Consider the following 25,163-nt stretch of genomic DNA (forward strand, 5'->3'; position numbering starts at 1 on the left):
ATGAACCTACGAGCCGGTAGCTTTTTTCAACTCCTCTCAACTTGACTCTCATGCACTTGAGTGTATGTAGGTTCTGAGTAATTTTATTGTGAATGCTAAAGTTGGCTGTAGTGTCACCTCGCATGCACTTACAAATGAATGAATAGATCTAATTGTTTTTTTTATGCAGCTCCTGTATAAACACTCAACATCTCCAACATCTCCAAGCCCAAGATCCTGAAGCACCGGTTTTAACACTTCTTGTTCTTATCCTGTTTTGGAGGAGAAAACAAAAAATGAGCTGAACAGTCCTTAACCGCAATCAAATTCTATGTTTCTATGACCTGAGAATAACTTGGTTGTGGTCATCATCTATGACTATATCTTGATAACTCTCTGTCGTCTGTACTTGCAACAAGCAAATTTAATTTTTATGTAATTTCATATATGATTCTTCTGCAAAAACTTATCATGGCAGCACACTAGGAAACCTCTCTATAAACATATAAAGTGGTAAAATACGAGCAACAAAAGCCTGGCCTTTAGGAGACATACGTTATTATTTTGTAAATATCCCATCGTATATTTAACTTTTTTTACATTTATTTGTCAAAAATGAACCAGACAAAAGTGGTGGTGATCATTATGTTGGGTTTTCAGAATCCTGAGATTTTTAACTCCGTTCTGTTTGTTCTGTTCCTTGCCATCTACATCTTGACGTTAGTCGGGAACCTGCTGATTATTGTATTGGTGGCAAAGTTTCAGAGGCTGAAATCTCCCATGTATTTTTTTCTCACTCAGTTATCGGCGTGCGATATCTTTCTATCCACAATTATAGTCCCCAACATGCTCCACGGCATAATGGCAGGAGGAAGCTTAATATTTGTATCCGGCTGCATTACTCAGCTGTACTTTTATTCTGTTTCAGAAGGTGCAGAGTGTTTCCTTCTCACAGTGATGTCCTACGACCGGTATTTGGCCATTTGTCACCCGCTGCGATACACGTCCATCATGGATTTTAGGCTCTATTTCCAACTAATTGTTTTTTCTTGGCTTTTAGCATGTATACTAACATTTATCATGCTACCCCCACTTTCGTCTTTACAGTTCTGTGGTCATGTCATTGACCATTATTTCTGTGATCTTGCTCCTCTTGTAGAGTTGTCTTGTACAAAACATACTCTTGCTGAATTTTTAAACTTTATCTTAGGTGTACCTTCTCTGACCGTCCCATTCTCCTTAGTTATTTTCACTTATATTTCCATTTTTATCACCATCCTTGGAATCTCCTCCAGCACCGGGAGGCAGAAAGCCTTCTCCACCTGCAGCTCTCATTTGACTGTCGTCTGCGTCTACTATGGGACTCTTATAACAATTTACCTTGCCCCCACCAAAGGGCAATCATTTAATATTAAAAAAATGATATCTCTTCTATATACAGTACTATGCCCATTTTTTAATCCAATTATATACAGTCTTAGGAATCAAGATATCAAAATGCATTTGGAAAAGTTTATTTTGAATGGTGTAAAAAAGATTTAGAATAAAGCCTATACATTGACATCTATCTACCTATGTGCTGTCCTTTGTATTTTAAATGTATCATTGCCTTCGGGGTTCAGTTCCAAATGACCATACCTGGGAACTCCCCCTGGGTTTGACCCAGAGATTGCCGGGTGAGCACTGCTCCTCCGGTTCTCCGGGTCAACACCCGAATCCTCTGGGTCGTGGGAGCGGGGTCTTGAAACGCCCCGCTCTCTGCCCATTTTTCCTTTAAATGGGGGTGTTTCCCGCTGCCGTCAGCAGGAACTCCCCTGATGTCAGTGGAAACGCCATCGACGTGAGCGGGACCACCCACCGATGTCAGCGGGACCGCCCACCGATGTCAGCGGGACCGCCCACCGATGGCAGTGTGGCGTCCGGCCGGCGTCCTGCAAGGGAAGGCTCCAGGTAGCCGGAGCCCAGAAGTTCCCAGGTATGCAAATGACTTTGAGAAAGTCAACATGTCATCTTGCATATATTTCTTTAAAGTAATGAAAAGCAAAAAATAATCAAAAATACAGGTAGACTCAAGTATGATGCAGAAGTGCTTGATGATCACACAAAGTCATCAATGTACATGAAGAAAAGGGTATATCTGCTTCAACCCATTGTAAAATAAATAAAGAACACCAATGAAACACTGAGACAAATTGGATTTTAAATTGAATTGCATTTATTTATCAAATGCCACAACTTTATTTATTACGAAAACATTTACGGCATCATATTTACAATTTTCAGCATTCTAACTAAATCATTTTGACTCTGCGTCAACTACTCCTGCTCAATGCTACCAGCACAGTTGTTTGACCACACGGAGTTCCTTCCTGAGTGCAGGGCTGGGTGATATAACCTCTTCAGGTCATCATTTTGCAGTTCTTTTTCTCAGGGGATCCATCTGCATTATTTTAGCCTCCTGGAGCTCTTCTGTGTCAAGGAGGAGACTTGGCACTCACCACAGGGACAATCTCCAATATTTTTCTTTGCTCCTGGAGCAGAAAACCATAGAACTAGGATTCGGTCACCACACACAATCGCCTTGTGTGGAGCAGAAGGGCAGCTGATAAACAGTGTTCCCCACCGTAATGATAAATAAATTCAAGTGAGTGTGCGGAACAGCGCACCTTGTCCAGCGATGCAAATAATCAATAAAGGAAATCCATAAAATCATCAAACTTTATTTGATTCAAGTAGGACCGTAGCACAGAGAGATCATAGTCTCACACGTTACACACAAGGCTCAATCATAGACACTGTCTACAGCGTGACGTCACACATTTAAGCGATAACAAATAATGTGGTCTCAAAAGATCATTTTTTACCATTTATGCCTAGTTTGACACAAAAAAGTGTTTTCAATAAGCAAATGGGCAACATTTCTCTCAAAAGTTTATTTTGTGGGTTTCCCTTTTTATATGTCCTGTATTGCAGATTGCTCACTTTGAGATCCTTTTACTTTATTTTACCTAAATATAATTTATTATTACTTCAATTATTGACCGGCTCATATTTGTATCAATGACAGAGTTAAAAGAACAAATACATTGAAGCAATATTTTATATTTTCTTATTGGCGGAGAGAAATTTCATCAGCGCTCTCTTAATCTCTTTGTTCCTAAGAGTGTAAACGATTGGGTTAAAAAATGGGATTACCATAGTGTATAGAATGGATATAACTTTATTGATATTTGATGACTGTTCTTTGGAAGGGGCCATATAAATTGACATTAGAGTCCCATAGTATGTGCTCACAACAATCAAATGGGAGCTACAGGTGGAGAAAGATTTCTTCTTCCCGCCAGTAGAGGAAATTCCAAAGATGGTGATAAAGATATAGGTATAAGTAAAAAGGATGAAGAAAAAAGGAGCTAAAACAAAAAGAATGGCTGCAACGAAGTCTACGAGCTCAGGGATGTTATAATTTGAGCAAGACAACTCTAGAACAGGACCAAGATCACAGAAGTAATGGTCAATTACTCTGGGGCCGCAGAATTGTAACTTGCTTACAAAGATAACAATAATTAACATCGCCAAAAATGGTAAAAACCAAGCCCAAAACACTAGTTGGAAGCGAAGTCTTGGATCCATGACAGAGGCATAACGCAGTGGCTGACAGATGGCCAAATATCGGTCGTAGGACATCACTGTGAGAAGAAGACACTCGCCAGATGCTGAAACGCCATAAATGAAAAGTTGAGTGATGCATCCGGTGAGAGATATCGTGGTTTCACCATTAATGGTAACGTGGAGGAGGTAAGGGACTATATCTGTGGTAAGAAGGATATCTGTCATTGATAACTGACAAAGGAAGAAATACATGGGAGATTTAAGGTTCTCAGCCTTTGCCACCAGGATAATAATCATCAGGTTTACTGTTAATATTAAGATGTATATCAAAAGGAAGAGAAAAAACATCAAAGGCTTTAAAATCGGTAGATTATGAAATCCCAACATGGTGAATTCTGTGACTTTTGTTTGATTTGCTTCATACATTTCCTATTCAAAAGAACAGTGGATAACTTGAGTAATCCATAGATCCGTGTTGCTTATTAATTAACATTAATAATTCAGTCCTACTATTTATTTGTTTAAATAAAACAACCTTTTTTTTAGGGACTAACACATTGTTCACATGGTTTAATATTATGCAAATGTACAGTCTATACAGTCTATGTTAACAGCAAATACATAGCCAAAAATAATTTTAGAAATTCAAGAGAAAAAAAACTCAAATATTAAATGTCATAAATATAGAATTATAATAGAAAATATGTGTATGTAAAAGAACCTCCTTTCAATCATAAAAAAAACAATATGCCTTTAATTAAAATTTTATGAACTGAAATTTGGGCTAAAGCTTCATAATAAATAAATAAAATAACAAATATTAAAGCTGAAAAAATGTAGGGGCTTAGGAACACCTACAAACATGTTAAATACAAATATATAACATTTATTTTTATTTTTTACCAAAAAATGGACTTAATTTTGTAGATTAAACTTTTTTTTACGCAGTGAACATGCTGTTGACCTTTGCTCAAGCTATAATTAATGCAACATCCAGACGTCTTTAATGATTGAAACTATGTTCATTCTAATTCTGGCGTTCCAATTCCAAGACTAAAAATGAGCTGTCTAAATAATATAATCATAATAAAAAATGTTTTAAATGAAAGACCTGTATTCCTAAACAAGAACAAAATTGGACAGAAAAAATTAAATTACAATATATATATATATATATATATATATATATATATATATATATATATATATATATATATATATATATATATAATTGCTAACAGCAATCACACTCCTATCATGTCCAGGCAACCAGTTAACAATTATAAATATATATATATATATATATATATATATATATATATATATTGTTATTGATTTATTTGTCTAATTTTGGTGTGTTACTTTTAATAAAAGTGTTTTTTGTTGTTTTTAAAGGTGGGGGGGGTCATTTTCGGTTTCGGCCAAGTGAATGCTGAATTGTCGGTTTTGGTCCAGAATTTTCATTTTTGCCTCAGTATATAATGATAACAGTTATCCTGTACCACTGTCAATGTTTGCCTCAGTATATAATGATAAAAGTTATGCTGAACCACCGTCACTGTTTGCCTCAGTATATAACGATAGGAGTTATGCTGTACCACCGTCAATGTCAGCCTCAGTATAAAGTAATAGGTGTTATGCTGTACTCCAGTCAATGTGGGCCTTAGTATATAGTGATAGGTGTTATGCTGTACCCCTGTCAATGTTTGCCTAACAATAAAAGCTATGCAGTTTTAAAGTGTGTGTGTGTGGTGGGGGGGGGTGCCACATACAGGATCCGCCCCAGGTGCCAAATACTCTAGGTACGCTGCTGCGTATTTGTATTCATTTAACGTCTTGATATGAATGTTAACATTTATGAACTAATTGCAAATTGCATTTATTTATATTAATGTCTCAAATTTAATTATGAACATTTCAAAACAGCTAGTCTATAAAATTCAAAGACAGTATCATTCGAGTTTAGCTCTCATAAACCTTTAATGGAATAAAACCAAGAAATAAAAACGGTTATGTATTTGTAAGCATGTATGTAGATGGGGTTTTTTTTTTACGGGAGATTTATTTAGAATTAGTTAAATTGTCAAGAGGATTGGTAAAAGCATAAGCTGATTCTTCAAGGCGTGTTTTCAGTAGGAGATATTTCGGTATTCTGCTGCTAGTATTAATTCAGGAATCAATTTAGGATTTTTTTTGCATTGTTGCATTTTTTATGTGTTACGAAAAGAACTTCTTCAGCTCAATTAAAAGCAAGTCCTGCTTTTACAATGCTCGTTAAGATTTCATTTATTTATTTTTGTTGCAAACAAAAAGAGTATAAAAGCCAAATTACAACTAAAAGAGTATTACATTTTCTAAATATCATTGGTAACCTTGGCAAATATTCATTTTTATTCTTATATATCAATAAAATGCATATGTTAAAACCTAGTTTTATTATTATAAAGGTTGGGTGTCCTACTTTCAAAAGGTCTGCTTTTATTTTCCACTGGCTTTCACTAGCTTTGTAGTTACTCTTTTGTGCCATAAAACAATGATTTATTTTGGTAATTATTTTTTCGTTATTTTCTAAAAACATCAATTATAAGTAAAATAATTTTGTATTTGGATTAGTGTTTTGGCTTTGGTATCCTCTTATTATTCCTGGTTCTTAAAAGGAAAAATTGGCAGATATTAAAAAAAAAGGGGAACCTACCATTCAGCGGCACTTGGTCTGTTTCAGTAAAAGATGTTCCACAAATTGCAGCCTTCCTTTCCACATAATAAATACAATAATTGATAAAATGAATGTTAAATCAGAGACTGATGACAAACGCGCACATTTCCTGTAGACAGTACAGTGAACGTTTCTTCCCCGTTTCCAGGGATTTTTTTATACAGTTTCATGCATGTCATACATCGCTTATTGGAACACTAGGGACTTGTATTGTGTAGAGAATTCCAGGAAGGAGCAAATACAAAAAGATTTCTGAAGTAAAAAAAATAAATAAAAAAACTTTGAATATAAATGAGGTTTAAAAGAACAATCAAATATTTTTTTTAACTACAGGATATTAAAAAATGAGGTTGGAGCATAAAAAATGATGTACTCTATCTGGCCATATAAAAATTCTTTCAAGGGTGATCCAGGAGTAAACAGTAAGCTCCTACAAGGAACACGTTTACTTCTAACGGCCCTTTCCTTGAACCAAATGTTGTCAGATAAATAAAGGAACTTGAAAAGGTTTTTTTTTTTTTTCTTCTTACAGGTTGTATGGTTGGACCCCCCACACCAGCAGGACTTAGGGTAGGTAGAGTAAGAGTATGTTTTTGTTTTTTTTCTAAAACCTACCCTTTCCATGCCAAAGGGGGCACATGATGGGATCTAAGCCCCTCCACAGGGCCTGACTTTATTTTAACACCCTGCTTCCCAAAGTGGCGCCCTGAGGGCACAATATCTATTTTAACTACATCTACCCAATCAGGAATGAAATGAGGGTGATAGGAAAGCATGGCGCGGGGTGTGTGCCTCTTATAGGTTTCTTATATTATGGAACATAGAAAATGTATTTCTTGCTATACCACTGGCTCATTTTGTGCAAATCTACATTTGTTTGCTCAATAATAAAAGTGCACATACATTAGCATTAATTTAACCTATTCAGTAACGTCTTCCAAGGCAGTTATTTAGATCCAATGTAGGATAGGTACATGGGGAAGGGCCCTTTACCACAACTTCCATTGTGGCCCCAGGATGCCGAACAGTGGATACAGATTTTTTTCCTAGTGTTCAAAAGATGCAACCTGTTGGGTTTTGTCTACCCTTTTCGAGGTGGCCACGCAATGACTAGCAACACTTAAAGTTCTCATATTCAAACAAGAGAATGGGGTTTCAAAAAACACAGTAGGTCGAGCTGACAGACACGGCTTTTCTGCATAACTTTGCTTCTGAGCGTCATAATTCTAACCTCTAACACTTAACGCATGACTTGCCCCTATCCCCTCAAATTAGTTCTAGGGATCCCTGGTAGCAGCACTTCAACCACACCATTTAATCCCTGAAACCACAGAAAAACAATTTCAAAAGGAGGGACAGGTGCACTGTCAAAAGAGTCCTAGCACCATGTCACTCTCTCTGGCCTGGACATCCCTCCTTAAGGTCCTGCAGGGCCATGCACCCCTTTTGCTGAGGACTCCAGGGGTTTCTTAGGGAGCACAGTGATGTCACTGTGACATCACTGGCATCCATAAGATGTAATAGAGGAACTCAATATAAAAAAAATGTGCCTTACCATTTAAAAAAATATATATAATTCACGACCCCAAAAACCCTTGAGTCAGTAATATTAAATGTTTTACAATATAAGGTAATATGTAAGGGATGGATGTGGCCATCTAGAACAAAAAAAATATGTATATAATGTATTCCTGTAATCGGGCATGTATCCCGGAAGTTATGGGGTCAAACTTGGACCAAGCACATTTTATTTTTCAAACTTCATTTTCGGACAAGGAATTTATTTTTCTGCTCTTTCAGTTCAGAAGAAATTACAATTGTTATCACTCACCCTCATTTACACTCTCTCACTCTCTCTCTCATGCTGTCTCACACTTTCGCCCTATTCTCTCTGCAAACTGCTTCCATATCCCCACTTAATTCTCTGCAGCTCCATTTCTCTTGCCTCTTCTTGTTCTTATTTTAGTCTGCCTTCTTTTTTCTTTCTTCTGCTTTCTTCATATTTCTTTCTTCTCTTTCGACTTTCTCCCCACAATCTGTTGTGTTATTCAGGCCTCTGAGGGTGCTTACACAAAACGGCATAGCTTTCTTACACACCCGCTGCTCCGACTGGGGAAATAGAAAGAGGTCAGGTCATTGTGGGGCGCACTGTAGCTCCACACTTGTTTTGGATGTTTTCTAAGTGGACCAAGGCAGAAGAAGTAGGGTTTTCTGTATCTGTTGTTCTTTCATAGAAGGACAGAGCCACACTGCATCACAGGGACAGGCTCTCCTTGATTCCTACAAGCAGGAGTGATGTTGTGCCCATAGTGAGCACCAAGGCTCCGCTCTTTGGCAAAAGCAGAGATACCCAAAACAAGAAAGAAAACAGAAGAACAAGAAGAAGCAGGACAAGAAGCAGAGTAGTAAAAAAGGAGACTGGGACATGGAAGCGGTTGGCAGAGGAGGTAGGGAAACATTGAGTGAGAGTGTGAGAGAGCATCAGAGAGTGTAAAAGAGAGAGTGAAAACCCACCCAAAGAAAAGCAAGTGAAAAGGTCAAGCTCTGTGCTTCATTTTCATTTGTTTTCTTAGAACCACTCCTCATTTCCAGACATAAATATTAATGAACGAATTTCATAAAAAGTTCTATGAATCCAAATACGTAAGTCTACTTGTTGGAGCTATGTGCTCAAACTGACTGTGGTGATATCTAAAAAAATAAAATTAAATATAATATTTCAAAACATATAAGCCATTGTAGATTTTTGAAATTATGACTCCACAAGTTACTTAATTTTTTTTAAAGATTATAATGAATTCCTCCAGGGATTTACTCCTAAAGTCTATTCTAACCGCACACAAGGGTGTCATCCGAAACTCTCCGAGCAATAGTCCCTATAGGGAAGGCTGTTTCAGCACTGTCCGTTCTCAGACTGAGATTATTCAGGGTATGGCCAGACATGGGTCTCTGGATCGCTGCATGTCGAGAGATATCAGCCATACAACACTGACACGGCTTATGAGAGGCTAAAACATACATCTGTGATTGCTGTATTTCTCATGCAAGGGAGGCTTGCAATGCCTGATGGGTTGGACCAGTCTGATATGCTAAAGAGGGTTCCACTGTAATGGTACACCTGAGCAAAAGAACGGTGATGCCCCTCCCAAGCAGGTCCCCTCCTATAGGGTGGGCTATTTCAGCACTGTCCGTTTTCAGTCTGAGTAAAGGCTCCCATGTTGTTTTCTCGTCTTATTCAGTTTATATTCAGACGTGGGTCCCTGGCTCACTGCACGTAGAGGTATACCAGCCATGCACCTCTAATGAGGCCTAAGAGAGCCTGAGACATTTGTCTGTGGTTGCTGTATTTCTTGTGCAAGGGAGGCTTCTCATGCATATTTTGTTTGGACTGCCCTGATGGGTGGGGCCAGTATGATATGCTAATGGTCAATTCTTCTCTGTAATCGTACAAGTGAGCAAAAAAAAAAGGGTGTCAGTCTGTTCCCATAGGGCAGGCTATTTCAACACTCGCCGTTCTTGATTTGAGATGAGGCTCACATGTTTTCTCGCATTATGTTATTAAAGGCATGCCTAGACATGGGTCCCTGGCTCACTGAACCTGAGGGATATGTCCCATATTAATAAGGTACATGAGAGGCTAAAATGCATACTGTTGCTTTTGGCTAAGATCAAGTGCCCATGTGCGAGAGAAGGAAAGCTTGGGTTTCTGGTCATAAGGCTGTTAAAGTGGCCTCTAGCATTGGCCTGCTGGTGCACTTGATGCTGGGGTATGCTTTTTTTTTTTTCCTTGCTTTGTACAGATTGATAAACATACTGTATTCACTTTGGATCCTCTCTTGATGCCTTTTTTTATATACCCATCATTAAATTACCCTGGCTTATGGCTGGTGGTGGAGGAGGAATATTTTAATTGACTGTTGTAGCTTCGATCTTCCGGGCTAGGCTTAACTCCCCATTAAAAACCCCCAATAATGACCCCGCACACCATAAATATGGATGAGAAAAGGCCACAGCCAATTGTATTTATTACAGTCATTGTCACGCCAAAACCTGAAACAATAAACATCGGTGCGTTAACAAGGACAATGACTCAAACACCAACATATAAATTGTAAATATATACAATAAACACCCAAGCTTGCCAAGCAATCCAGGTACCATAACCAAATGCCACTTAAGGAAGGGACATACCGAGATGCCCCCGCCCTGACCTGAGGTTCCAGCACTGACAGCCAAGAACCTCTGATGATGCCCTTGTTAGGTATGTTAACATAGGGCTGGCTATTTCTGCAGTGTCCGTTCTTGTTCTGGCCTCACTGCACTTAGAGGGGTATCAGCCATGCCACACTGATAAGCTCTATGAAAGGCTGAAATGTACATGTATTTCTCGTGCAGAGGAGGCTTGCATTGCATTTGGAGTTTGGATAGACCTTATGGGTGGGACTAGTGTGATATGCTAATGAAGAGGTCTCCACTCTAATGGTGCAAGTGAGCAAAATAGAAAGGTGTTGCCCCACATGAATAGATACCTTTCTACAAGGGACGATATTTCAGCACTGTTTGTTCTCGCCTGAGATCAGGATCCCATATTCTTTTTCTCGCCTTAGGTTATTCAAGGTATGTCCAGATGTGGGTCCCTGGATCACTGCCCCTTGAAGGATATCATCTACGCCATGCTGGTAAGGTCTCATTATGCAGAAGAGGCTTGCCATGTATTTTATGCCCCAGATGGCACTTATGGTTGGGATCAGTCTTATAAGCTGATGGAGAAGTCTCCTCTGTAATAGTGCCAGAGACCAAAAAAAAATGGTGATACCTTTCCTGAGTAGCTACCGTCATTTATGGCAGAGTATTTTCGCAATGTCTGTTCTTGGTCTAAGATGAGGTTCCAATGTTGTTTCCCTCTCTTATGGAACACGGCGATGTTACTGTGAAATCACTTGCATTCATAAAATATAATAGAGATCCTCAGTGCCAAAAATAAAAAATATATTTAAAAAATGCAAAAAAAAATTAAGTGCCCCCAAAAAAATATAACCACCCTTCACTACCCCAAAAACTTCTGAGCCAGTAGTTTTTGAAACCACTTATTCCTAATTACTGCTACAGGACAGTTACTACGCCCTTCCTTTATTTCAATTATCCATACTACTCCCTTAGTAAGCTCGCGAGCGGGACCCTCAAAAGCCCACCATTACAGCCAGGAACTTTGTGTAAAAGTACCATAAGGCTAAATTACAGGCTCACAGGCAGAGATTTAAATTTTTGCCATGCTATGTAATTTGTTGGCACTAAATAAAAGATAATAATAATAATTATTAATAAATAGTATTAACTATATTATGCTAAATTGTAATATGGAAGGGATAAAACAAAAAATAAATATTTAATGTGTTCTTGTAATGGGGGGTGTTGAGTCATACTAAAAATTGAGTCATTGTTCAGTAGTGGCACCTACTGTGTAGAAGAAACCCAAAGTAAAGTTGCAAAAATAATGCATGGGTATGTCAAACTTTGACATTTCTAACAGGATCACAGGAGTTTGGGGGCTCTTGGTTTGCCTTTCCACCTTTCTGTCAAGTTCTGCAATGACTGCTTCACATTGGGCTACCTGGAACAAGAAAGAAAATGCAAAGGAAAAATGATCTCCGGCTTCTCCTCCTAGATACCACATGTGTGTGGAATGTCACTAGAGACCCTCAAATCATTGGGTGCAAAGAGGTTTTATTTTGTTTCCAGTTGAATAAGGAAGGTTCACCTCATGCTTTTTAAGGTAAACCTACCCCTAAACATTAAATAACCCCCCCTTTAAAAGCACATCACCTGAGGATTTCAAAGACACCTCACTTACCTTTCTAGGTGGCCCACTGCAGACACCAATCTAAGGAACACATGATTTCATCAAAAACCCCATAAACTATATATTCCCCAGAAGCAGCAAGCTAGAGGACCTCAAAGACACTCAACTAAACTTCCTTGGTGGACTGCCACAACCACAAATCAGGAGCACAGGGATTTAACATGCTTCCTTTCTTTAGCACTAGAAAGCCCCTTTAAACTATCCAATCACAACATGGGAAGCCCATCTAGGAATTCCTTAATCCCAAACCCATTTCTCATTGAGATAGGGCATGAGTGGAGAGCTGTACACAATTGTACCCATAATCCCTTAGCATAAAGGATGGGGGGAGGGCAAGAGGAAATATTGCCTTCAATGCAAATACCAACGAAACGCAAATCGAAAGGACCCCTGCTCATTAAAATTCATACAAAGCCAAACTACTTGCGGTATCAAATGAGTAAACTTTTTACTGCCATATTTAATTGTTTTAATATATATATATAAAATGAATTGTTAGTGTGCACTCAAAAGGTAAGTGTGTATCAAATACTGACAATGGTGATACCTAAAAAGTAAAAAAGTATAATACATAAAAAATGTAGGCTGTTGTCGATTCGTGAAGTTATAATTCCACAAGTTACTTCATTTTTTTTAAAGATTATAATGAATTCTTCCAGGGATTTACTCCTAAAGTCTATTCTAACCGCACACAAGGGTGCCATCCGAAAATCTCCGAACAATAGTCCCCCTTGGGTTCTCTTACTTCTTGCTTTTTAGTATATATATAAAGATATAAAGAAGAGATTGTTAACCCTGTCACTGGACTTAAGATTCATACAAAGTGAGCTGATCCCTTCACTGAGAATACAGGTGAGTGATTCATATATTTATTTATGTATTATAATAGGATATTCACAAAAAAATTCCCTTCAAAAGTCTTTTTCCAGAAGGCAGAGGACATCATTATGAATAATATTATGTCATCAATGAGGATACATTGCAAGTGTTGACCTACTTGGAGAAAATCAGATACAGGAAATGTAATAAATACTATTTTTTCTTTTCACCACTTGAATTAAAATATTTTATAATTTTGTGTTATAATTTTGTGTTTATAAATTTGTTAAAAAAATCGATTTAAGATTTCCACGTTTTTAGACATTTAATGCATGTGAGATCACAAAGTTCTTTTTTTCTTTTCTTTTTTTTTTCTTTCTTTTTTTGCCATTTAGGGTACTCAATATTTCAAGAATCCAATAATATTCTTCACTTGGCAAGAATCTTTTTTTCATGATTCTGAACAGCGCATCTGCTAATTTGCCTCATTGAAGGACTCAAGAAATAAATGGAAACCACACAAGACTTGGGAAGATCTGCGCATTTCCTTCGTTTGTCCATTTCCTTCCTCTAACTGCAAAAACAAAAAATGTAAAAAAATTGCCGAAAATATAAATTTGAATAGCAATCTTGCTTTTCTTAGGGGTAAAATAAGTTTATATTAAATCACATTTTAATGATGGCGTTCCAGCAGATTCTTCAGGGCTAATATGGACCAAGCGCCTGTACGGATTATTCAAGTTTGTCTCTTTGCTTTTAGAGAGTTTGGGTAATTTGAACAGATATTGTGAATGAGGAATTTCATTCAAAAACGTCTGGGTTTCTTGAAAACGTATTGTGAATCTAAACTTGAGATCAGGTTTGTGACATCAGAGACGACAGTCCTTGACCATCTAAAGACAGCTTAAGCTTCAGGTCAAATACCTCTATCTTTGCTCTCTCTATTTAAAATGTTAGCAGAAAGATAAATAATTAAATATTGGAGAAACCATTAAGCACTTTTTATTTTCATTTTGGTTCAACAGATTTTTAATGGTTAAAATGGCAATTTTGGATGTATTATCTTAGTTTTCCATTGCCATTTCATTCTGTAGAGTTCTTACTGTAAAATATCATTGGCCTCCCATGTTAAAATGTTTTTGGTGACTTTAAAAGTCCGGTGGGTAAAATATGAATAATTTCATGAACGTCATGAAAAATAATAATAATTTTCTTTTCTGAAATAGTCAATATGGACTAAATTCTCCAAACCCAAAGGATTTACCGTAAGATGCCGGTGAGGCCGAAGAGCTGAGGAGCAATTGATGTCCCAGATATTTTACACTCTTGTTGTTTTACAAAGTCGTAGATATGAATAAGACCGCGGTGTTAGAATTTATATTTTTGGGATTTCAGAACCCTCCCCAGATTAATCATGTTCTGTTTGTTCTGTTCCTTGTGATCTACATCATGATAATAGTAGGAAACCTGTTGATTGTTATATTGGTGGCAAAAGTTCAGAGTCTAAATGCCCCCATGTATTTCTTCCTCAGTCAGTTATCCTTGTCTGATATCCTGCTCACCACAAATATTGTCCCCAACATGCTCCACGTTATATTTAATGGGCGAAGCACAATATCGATCACTGGTTGCATTGTACAGTTTTACTTTTTTGCTGCCACAGTTGCTACAGAGTGTCTTCTTCTCACCGTGATGTCCTACGACCGATATTTAGCCATCTGCCGCCCATTACATTACACCTCCATCATGGACTTTGATCTTCAGGTCAAACTGGCTCTTTGGTCTTGGATATTTTCGTTTCTGATAGTGTTAGTCCTTGTTTTTCTCATAAATGACATACAATTCTGTGAACCTCCTTTTATTGACCACTATTTTTGTGATTTGGCTCCTGTTGTTCAATTATCTTGTTCTAAAAATTCTATTGTGGAAAAAGCAGACTTTGTGATGGCCATACCCTTGGCTGTAGTTCCTTTTTTCTTCATTGTTTTCACATACGTCTCAATTTTTAAAACAATTTTTGGAATATCTTCCCCTGGTGGGACAAAGAAGTTCTTCTCCACCTGCAGCTCTCATTTAATTGTAGTTAGCACATATTACGGGACTATAATAATAGTTTACATGACACCATCCAAAGGTCAACTATTTAACATCAATAAAGTTATTTCTCTTTTATATACTATGGGAACCCCATTTTTTAACCCAATTATATACAGTTTTAGGAATCAAGAAATCAAAAATGCACTGATAAAATGTTTATTAGCTCTAACACAAAAAAAATAATAGTGGAAAAGTAATCAAATGTGAGGAAGGGCTGGGTAGGTTGTTTCCAGGGAAGAAATCATGAGACACAGTGTAATGTTCACCCTTCGCTGTATGGACTTGGTTAAACTTTGTGCCATTCATTTTACGTTTCCAGCCACTAGTGGCCGCCCTTGCCATTCAGAACCACTCAGACTGGTTATCAGGTCCAGCTGCAGTTGCTTACCTGATCAAGTCAGCCTTTATAAACCTGCCCAGCCCTGCAGTCTGGGCCTTGACATTGAAGTTAGAGGACTACCTGCCTTGTTCCTGTACCTGCCTTGTTCCTGTACCTGCCTTGTTCCTGTACCTGCCTTGTTCCTGTACCTGCCTTGTTCCAGTACCTGCCTTGTTCCAGTACCTGCCTTGTTCCAGTACCTGCCTTGTTCCAGATCCTGCCGTGTTCCTGAGTTGCGGCCAGCGCCCCACTAAGTGGACTCCCAAGTCGAGTACCCTGCAAGTGGGCAACCTGCCGTGTTCCTGAGTTGCGGCCAGCGCCCCACTAAGTGGACTCCCAAGTCGAGTAACCTGCAAGTGGGCAACCTGCCGTGTTCCCTGCAAGTGGGCAACCTGCCGTGTTCCTGAGTTGCGGCCAGCGCCCCACTAAGAGGACTCCCAAGTCTAGTACCCTGCAAGTGGGCAACCTGCCGTGTGCCCTGCAAGTGGGCAACCTGCCGTGTGCCCTGGAAGAGGGCTTCTAGCCGTGCCGTGTGCCCTGGAAGAGGGCTTCTAGTCGTGTGCCCTGCAAGAGGGTTTCTAGTCGTGCCGTGTGCCCTGCAAGAGGGCTTCCTGCCGTGTGTGCCCCAACCCGAGGGCTTCCTGCTGTGTGTGCCCCAACCCGAGGGCTTCCTGCCGTGTGTGCCCCAACCCGAGGGCTTCCTGCCGTGTATGCCCCATCCCGAGGGCTTCCTGCCGTGTGTGCCCCATCCCGAGGGCTTCCTGCCGTGTGTGCCCCAACCCGAGGGCTTCCTGCCGTGTGTGCCCCAACCCGAGGGCTTCCTGCCGTGTGTGCCCCATCCCGAGGGCTTCCTGCCGTGTGTGCCCCATCCCTAGGGCTTCCTGCCGTGTGTGCCCCATCCCGAGGGCTTCCTGCCGTGTGTGCCCCAACCCGAGGGCTTCCTGCCGTGTATGCCCCATGCCGAGGGCTTCCTGCCGTGTGTGCCCCAACCCGAGGGCTTCCTGCCGTGTGTGCCCCAACCCGAGGGCTTCCTGCCATGTATGCCCCATCCCGAGGGCTTCCTGCCGTGTGTGCCCCATCCCGAGGGCTTCCTGCCGAGTGTGCCCCATACAGCGGGCTTTCAGCCAAGAGACTTTCCTTGTTGATATATTGTTGTTCATCTACAATACAACTCTTAATCTGCATCTCCTGTCTGTGGTTTATTTCCGACGCCTGTCTGTACCAACCCCAAGCCATCATGCATCTTGGGGTTCAGACAGAGCCCCTCGTATCCCCTGCACCTGGGCTCCTTATCAACTTGTGTCCTCGGTTCGTGACACACAGTTTGTAACCTAAGAGGATCAGATGCTCCAGCCAGAATATTCAACCGGTACGGCATGTCAGTCAGACAAAGTATGTACCCTAACTCTCCTGTGAGTTGTTGGACGGTGTGTGGGGAAAGGGGCACATTTGTGTCCTTCGCTTACCCCTATGCGGAGATCCGTGGATAAATTACTACAAAAAAAAGTTGAGTGCCAGAAGTTGGTGCTCCTTAGGTTCTTCACACATACTGCAAGTATTGGGATCAAAATACTTGGACTGACTTGCTATGACTGGTACATTACGCTTACCTCTGTTCAATGGACTCAACTCTAATCTCTTAAAGCAACCGGTACATTTTTCTTACCTCTTTTTGTTTGTATTCTTTGTTGACCTAAAAATGAATAAAGACAAAGCTTAAAAAGTGTGTATGTGCCGTTAAATAAAGTACTGTATATTGTCGAATGAGGCAATATTAAAAGATTAAAGTTAATGTAATGTGTTAAAACTAAATTCCATTAAATTGACAATTATCAAGGCTACCATAAAGGCCTTCTACTTAAGACGTGCTACGATTATCCATTAAATACAGAGCGCTAACAATAACGGTGACAGCGGGAATCTCTAAAACCACTCAGTTTCAGGTATCTGTTGTATGTGAGCTGCATTCGTAAGGTCTCTTTGTCAGAGATAAAGCTAATTTGATATGGTTGGACCAGACGGAGTAAAACGGGCCCAATAAAGCAACAGAGATATGTCAGTGGCTTAATAACTTAGCCAGTTGTGAATAAAGTGATTGTTTTTAACTTCATGAAGTTGGAATGAGATTGAAATTGTCATGGAACTTTTAAGAAAATCATTCCCCCCTTAAGACATACTGTGGCCCTTGAGGATAGAGGCAAACGATGGAGATGCTGTTCTCCTTACTGCAGCGATGTTTAGCTCTACAGTCAAGTAGTCAGTCAGTCCACTTAAAGGTGAACATGACTGACCGGATCTGACTGAGGTTGCATGCCCTCACAGAATACACACAAAACACAGATTCACTAAACTGCGGACAGTACAGGGGAGTGTATGTGAGTTAAAAAAAAAAAAACAACAAGCAACTAACAATTTCACTTTAAATGCCAGTTAAAACTGTAGTTCTAATTTAACCTCACATATAATGAGGGTTGCAAGGTTACTTGTGAGTCTCTCGTGGCTCCATTACATTAACCCTTTCAGTGCCTGGACACATCTTTCCTTCTGGGAGGCAAGGACATTTTCAATAATTTTCACATCCTTTTGTTAAACAAGAATTCGGGGAAAAGTTTTCATTTTAACCATGGTAAACCATATATTATTATTTTTTTTAGACTGAAGTTCAGTTTTTCATTGGTAGAAAAAAGGCTCCAGGCACTCAAGGGTTCCAGCTCAGGCAGGTTTATTGAAGGACAACACCAACAACGTTTCGACCTCACAATGAGGTCGAAACGTTGTTGGTGTCAGGGCCGGCCGAAGACTTAATGCCGCCTGGGGCGAAGTTTAAAACACCGCCCCCCCCCGCCGACGCCGGGGGGGGCATTTTAAACTTCGCCGACGCCATAATCTACGATCCCCCCCCGGTACTTACCTTTAAACAGTCCTGCGGCGAGTCTCCCTGCTCTGCCACGGTGCCGGCTTGTAATGCTGAGCGCCGGAAATTGACGTCACTTCCGGCGCTCTGCATTACAAGCCGGGACCGAACAGGGAGACTCGCCGCAGAGGAGAGAGAGAGAGGGGCGCCGAGCGGGTAAGCGAAATCCACTCGGTGCCCCTCTCTCTCTCTCTCTCTCCTCCGCTTCAAAAAAATAAAAAAAATAAAAAAAAAAAGCGCTTGGGGCGGCAAAGTGCCGCCCCTTGTAAAGTGCCGCCTGGGGCAATTGCCCCAGTCTGCCCCATTATAGGGCCGGCCCTGGTTGGTGTTGTCCTTCAATAAACCTGCCTGAGCTGGAACCCTTGAGTGCCTGGAGCCTTTTTTCTATTTTGATTTACTGGGGAGATGGCCCTTCCTGGCACAGCTAAGCACCTGAGTTCTTGTGGTGTGTGTGCAGATTCCTCATTCTGGTGACCAGTTTTTCATTGGTAGCTGACTTGTGGTAAATTTTACATCATGGAACCAGATATGAATCCTTAAATAGGAAATATAAAAAAAAATACATGTTTTTGGTACAGTTTTGGTCTACACCGCAGTGTAAATAAAAAAAGGAAAAAAAAAAAAGACTGCCACAATATTACCAGTTAGTGATGTTCCCAAAGACAAATTACAAAATGTATGTGAATAATGTTAAGGCGGTTAAAAAATTTCTTTAATAAATATTCATATCATCAATATTTAAAACATATGATTTAACATATGAAAGACACATAAAATTACATAAAATCACATCCAATAAAATTGTAATGAATTGACAGAGATGCCAGTGACCTAATTGTGACTGTAGCATTTTGATTCCTCGGAGCATCCAGCAATATAGCAGAACACAGTTAATACAACATTTCTGCAATCAAATCTAATATACCACACTAGCAGAAATCCATGAGTAGCTAAGTAGAGGGGATATTCCCATTTAGAAACCCAGGTTACAACATCCAGCAACTGCTGCGGAGAAGAGGGAGGGAGACCCTCCTCCAATCCCCAGCCGCCTCCACTGGAACAGCCATTTAGGAAAGAGAGACCTCCCACCCTGCAGCAGTCAGGTCCTGCAACTGGAGATTATGTCTCTGGAACTACAGGGCTTTACGCCACACACAAGATGGCCACAAATCCTGACACCGAAAGTTATATTTTTACTGATTCCCATGCCTCTTTCTTCTGGTTCCTATTTAAACCTCCCAGTTTCTTATGAAAATTGCCCTCTGATGGTTGCCTATGCTTATAGTGCTCAGTGGACATTATTCTCGGCAGTTCTTTCATGTTTGAACCCGGTGTGTTTTCTCGTTTACGTTGATTCTCCAGTATCCTGACCTTGGTTTGTTTGACCCCGCTACTGCTACCCTTGAGTTCTACCTGACTAGGGTGTCTCCAACTTCACTGTGCGTGACAGTATCAGAGGGCCAGCATGAGAACCAGTTAGGTGGAGCAACAAGGGTCTTTTCAGGCTTGTCTTGACGAGATGGATCACCTGTTTTGGGAAAGTACCTACCTCGCCAGTTCCGGCACTGGAAGAGAGACTTAAGTTGTTTCGCTCCACTTGGGCCTCGGTCCATTCTGCACTTGAACAAGCTGTTCTTGTCAGGAACAACAGGCCAATAGGAGACGATCTCCTATCCCGACCTGGGAAATAAAGTTTGGCTGTCAATCAGATGCCTCAAGCTCAGAGTACCTTCTAAAAAGTTAGCACGGTGGTTCATTGGTCCGTTTCCGGTTTTCCACCGGGTTAACCCTCTGGCTTATTGTTGTTGCCTAGGACGCTTCGCATTCTTCTTGTTTTCCATGCTTTACTGCTTAAGCCCCTGGTCTGCAATTGTTTTACCGCCCGGAGTGCGACAGTAGCAGACGTTCCTGTAAGAAATATGGAGGAACAAATTCCCCAGTCTATCCTTGACTCCCGGAGGCAGCTGGGCAGTCTACAGTATCTAGTGCATTGGAGGGGTCTCAGTCCGATTTGATTGCAGAAATGTTGTATTCATTGTGTTCTGCTATATTGCTGGACGCTCCTAGAGCGCTATCCACTTGACATCTGATAAAGTAATCAAAATGCTACTGTTAAAATTTTTTACATAGTTAGGCCAGTGTAAAGTCCTCTGAAGAAGCTCGCAATCGGGCGTTAGGTCACCGGCATCTCTGTCATTTCATTACATTTTTATTGGATGTAATTTTATATTGTGTAACACTAGCAATTTTTTTCTGTTTCCTGCTCATTTACTCCAGTTGGACATCAGGGGGCTTTTAAAATTTGTAATGCACTCTCATGCACTCTCTAAATGTAGCCCACGGGGGCCAGAATAGACTAGAGTGGGCTGAGTGCTGAGCAGGGCTAGGCTAAGGCGGGAATTGTGGATTTTAGGAGAGGTTTTTTTTGGTAGGAGGATATTTAAGTTTGGTGATCACAGGAGTAATGAGACATTTTAGTTTAACCTTACCTGGTGCTGTTTGGCCCACCCTCCCTCACCTTATGTGGTTGAGTTTGTGGAGTAGTGTTGCTGCATTAGTCTCGGTCATGGTCAGTAGCTTGCCAGGTATCCAAGGGGTTAATGTGGTGGAATGATCATTGGTGGTCATAACCAGTGGGAGGTTCCTTGCAAGGAGTGGTGCTCGAAACCTCAGGTCCGAATTGGTGTGTGGTGTGGTACCTGGATAACTTGGCAAGCTAGGTTGGTTTTGGTTACGTCATTGTCTCTGTTAACGCATCTATGTTTATTATTTCAGGTTTTACAGGACAATGACTGTTAAATAAAACGGCTGCGGCCTTTTCAAACCCATCTTGTGTGTTGGTGTTTTATTTAATTGAGAAACTGAGCTAAGCCTGGCCCGTGGGTCAAAGCTACATCTGTCATTACTTTTCTCCGCTGATTGCTTCTGATTCCATCTCGCAGCTCTGCTTCTTCTCTGGCATCCTTTTTTCCCCCGTCATCATCTTATTCTTCCGTCTTCTTTCTTCATCTATGCGCACATGCCCACCTGGTGAACTTTGGCAAAAATAGCGGTGCCTACAGTGACATACTCCAGTTGGAGAGAGCATGTTGATTATTGATCATCCTGACTAATTAATGTCAGTAGCCTAAACTGCCACTTAGAAGTGATGTGATAGTTCTGGATGTGGCAAAAGAGATTACAGGTTTTATCATACAATATTCAAAATATTTAATATTACTGACCTAATACATTTCTATCTGATTCAGCATTCATCCTGAGGAAGTGCATGGGATAAAATATAATATAAAATATATAAACATTTAGGCTATTTAGCCAGATTTCTGAAATTATGATTTATTTTAAGATTATAATGAATTCCTCAAGGGCTCATTTTTTGCAGCTGGTACTAATTGCCCGCAAGGATCTCTTCTGAAAATCTCTACGCAATACCCGTCTCAAGTGTTCTCATACCAGACTTATCACATGATGACTTACATAAGCTATAAATGTGGACTTAATATTCATCCAAGGCCTTTCGCTCCGGCTGGCTTCGTTATCGAGAGTAAGATGATATCTTGGACCATTGATTTGTTTTTGAAGACTATTGTTACAGGTTATATTATCAGTTAGCTTATTATTGGTTATAGCGAGGAGAAGGCTCCTCATAGCTAGAAGGAAAATCACTTAACCCCTTAATGACAAAGCCCATACATGTACGGGCTCAAAATGCATTGTTTTCAATGGGTTTAGGAACCGCCCATTGTCCTTAAGGGGTTAAATACCTAATATACCTAATACTTATGTACTTATGTATTCTTCACACAATTATTTTCAGTATTTGCTGCTTTTCTCTGTAGATGTCACCCTCGACATGAATGCTTTTCATTATTTTGAACAATGCACCTCCCGGTATTCTTCTTTTTAGAAAGACGATAAGAGACCATTAGTGACCTCTTGTCCTTGTTCCTCCACTAACTGTACAAATGAAAAATAGCTGAAATTTACAAATTGTTATCTTTTTTGTTTCGTTGCTTCTAGAGAGCTAGAGTAATTTGGACACATTTTGTGGCAGATGAACAGCATAAGTGAAACAATGTCTACATGTCATGTGAGACCTGGATCTTCTAAGAAAGATTTTTCTAACAGATCCTGGAAATGAATAAGACGCGGGAGACAACATTTCTTCTCTTGGGGTTTCAGAATCCAAAAATATTTAATCATGTGCTATTTGTTCTATTCCTTACGATCTACATCTTGACGTTAGTCGGGAACCTGCTAATTATTGTATTGGTGGTGAAGGTCCAGAGCCTGAAATCTCCCATGTATTTCTTCCTCACTCAGCTATCATTTTGTGATATCCTGATGACCACCAATATAGCCCCCAACCTGCTCCATATTGTAATGAATGGAGGAGGCACAATTTCACTTAACAGCTGTGTCACACAATTTTATTTTTCTGCTGTCTCAGCTGCTACTGAATGTCTTCTTCTCACCATTATGTCATACGATCGGTACTTAGCCATCTGCCGTCCTTTGCATTATACCTCTGTCATGGTTCTCAGGCTTGAGGTCCAACTCGTTTTTGGGTCTTGGCTCTTTTCATCTTTGACAATTTTAGTCCTTGTTCTCCTCATGCGCAGTTTACAGTTCTGTGGACCTTATTCAATTGACAACTATTTCTGTGATTTCACTCCCGTCGTACAGTTATCTTGTTCTGATACTTCTGTTGTGGAAATTGCAGACTTCGTCCTAGCGATACCCTTGGCTGCTGTCCCTTTTTTCTTTATTTTGTTCACGTACGTCTTAATTTTTACCACCATATTTGGAATTCAAACCCCAGTGGGCAAGAAGAAAGCCTTCTCCACTTGCAGCTCGCATCTCATTGTAGTGAGTACATACTATGGGACATTGATAACGGTTTACATTGTACCCTCCAAAGGGCAATCATTGAATGTCAATAAGGTTATATCTCTTTTATATACCATGGGAACCCCGTTTTTTAACCCAATAATTTATAGTCTAAGGAATCAAGAAATAAAAAATGCTCTTAAGATTTTATTTGTCACACCTAGGAAGAGATCAAAATAATAATTCTTGCATGTGTTTCTTAACCCTTTCGGTGTCAGCCAAGTACTTGATACCTGGCCGATGAAGTGGACACCAGGATTTAGTTATACCTTGTATGTACCTATTGTATAATAAAGGGGGAATAAAACCAATCTTGATACGTTTCCATCAAAACTTAAATATACTTTATAAAGAAATGCTCCATTGGCTTCAGATCATGGCCTCTTACACAATCAGTGGGTGTATGCTGATATTAGTAATGATATATACTAAGAGCGGAGATCGCATTTCTTACTTGAGTTTTAAAAATAAAATAATTATGCCTACTCTTATTAGATCTCTTTCTTTTTTATGATTTATTGTTTTATACAGCGCCATCCTATTCCGTAGCGCTGTACAATGGGTAGACATAACACGTAGTATATAACAATTTGACTTACAGAAACAACAGGTGAGGAGGGTCCACCTTAAACAAGCTTACAATCTAGAGGGAGTTGGGGTGTATTACACAATAGGTAAAAGGTAAAAGTGCCAATGTTATGGATGGAGCAGGTTTAAGGGAAACCGATGAGGGAATCTTAGCAGTGGAGGGAGGGAAGATGAGAAGTTCTGTTTTGGAGAGATTGAAGATAAAAGAAATATATATTCATTAAATTGCACTTATATTGCAACCACCGTGTGTGCTTCATATCTCTTGGTAGTTATAGGGCAGATATTGGCCAAAAAGATGACAACCCAGGCTATTTTGACATGTTTAAGGCAGCCACTTTATCACCAATGCCCTGACTGGGCACCCCCGCCAAGCTATGTATTCTCCTGCCGGGGAAACCAGCGGTTAACCCCTTCAGCGCCAGACAGAACCAGCGTTGTAAAGAGAAGGGGGATGCCGCTGCACTGGTGCTGTGTTGGTGATGTGGCTAGCTGCAGCTTCCCGTGTTCACGGCATGAAAAGGAGGTATTACAGCATCCCACCCCAAGCATCAGACAGCCCATAAAATGTATGATTTGATGGAGTAATTTGAATTGGCCAGGTTCAAAGATGTCCCAAAAATAGGACATGGGTACAGACTGACCAGATGTCCAAATTCCCCCAAAAATGCACACCTCTGAAAGGTGGCCTTTCATCTCCCAAATAACTCTACAAACCCATCACTGTAATCAAGAGATGTTGCTGAAAACATATTGAAGTATTATTTGACAATTACATATATCAGGAGTTTTAAATGCATACCTGTGTGTGGAAAAAAAACAAATTTTCACCATATTTATACTTCTCTTTTTATAGTAAATTACATGATACAATCAAAAAAATGACATCTAGAGAAAGTCCTTTTTGTATTGAAAGAAGACAGTATATAACTTCTGTTGGGTTTAGTAAACAGAAAAGAATAAAATTACAGCTAAACGCAAGCACCACAGAAATATTAAAAAAGCCATTGTCACGAAATGTACAAAAAATAAAATCAGCCATTGTCTTGAAGGGGTTAAACAAACCAGATAGGGGGATGTATGCTCTCTTTCACTACCATCCTCTGTTCATGCACCAGGTTAAAATTAATCTATAAGAGGCAGAAACATCAAGCCCCACCAGGAACAGGATGGAGGATAGTAAATAAAATAATAAAGAGGCATTTACCCCCCTTACACTCCCACCAGACAGCAAATCTCTTCTTTTGGCCTCCATCTCATTGGAAATTGGATGGGGATATGGGGGGCATGGCTTGGCCTCTTATGAGGTGTT

At 40.0% G+C, this 25,163-nt stretch overlaps 2 protein-coding genes across 2 annotated transcripts; both read left to right on the forward strand.

Moving 5' to 3' along the window:
- Nucleotides 1-594: 594 nt before the first annotated feature.
- On the forward strand, nt 595-9,316 carry LOC128491689 (olfactory receptor 10A6-like). The gene is made up of 2 exons (XM_053464002.1): nt 595-1,376; nt 9,112-9,316. The coding sequence occupies exons 1-2, from the start codon at nt 595-597 to the stop codon at nt 9,314-9,316; spliced, it is 987 nt and encodes a 328-aa protein (XP_053319977.1).
- A 5,017-nt stretch (nt 9,317-14,333) lies between these two features.
- Nucleotides 14,334-15,263, forward strand: LOC128491690 (olfactory receptor 6B1-like). The gene has a single exon (XM_053464003.1). The coding sequence runs from the start codon at nt 14,334-14,336 to the stop codon at nt 15,261-15,263; it is 930 nt and encodes a 309-aa protein (XP_053319978.1).
- The last annotated feature ends 9,900 nt before the right edge of the window (nt 15,264-25,163 follow it).

The sequence above is a fragment of the Spea bombifrons genome, chromosome 4 (assembly GCF_027358695.1).
Source record: "Spea bombifrons isolate aSpeBom1 chromosome 4, aSpeBom1.2.pri, whole genome shotgun sequence".
NCBI classification, from domain to species: domain Eukaryota; kingdom Metazoa; phylum Chordata; class Amphibia; order Anura; family Pelobatidae; genus Spea; species Spea bombifrons.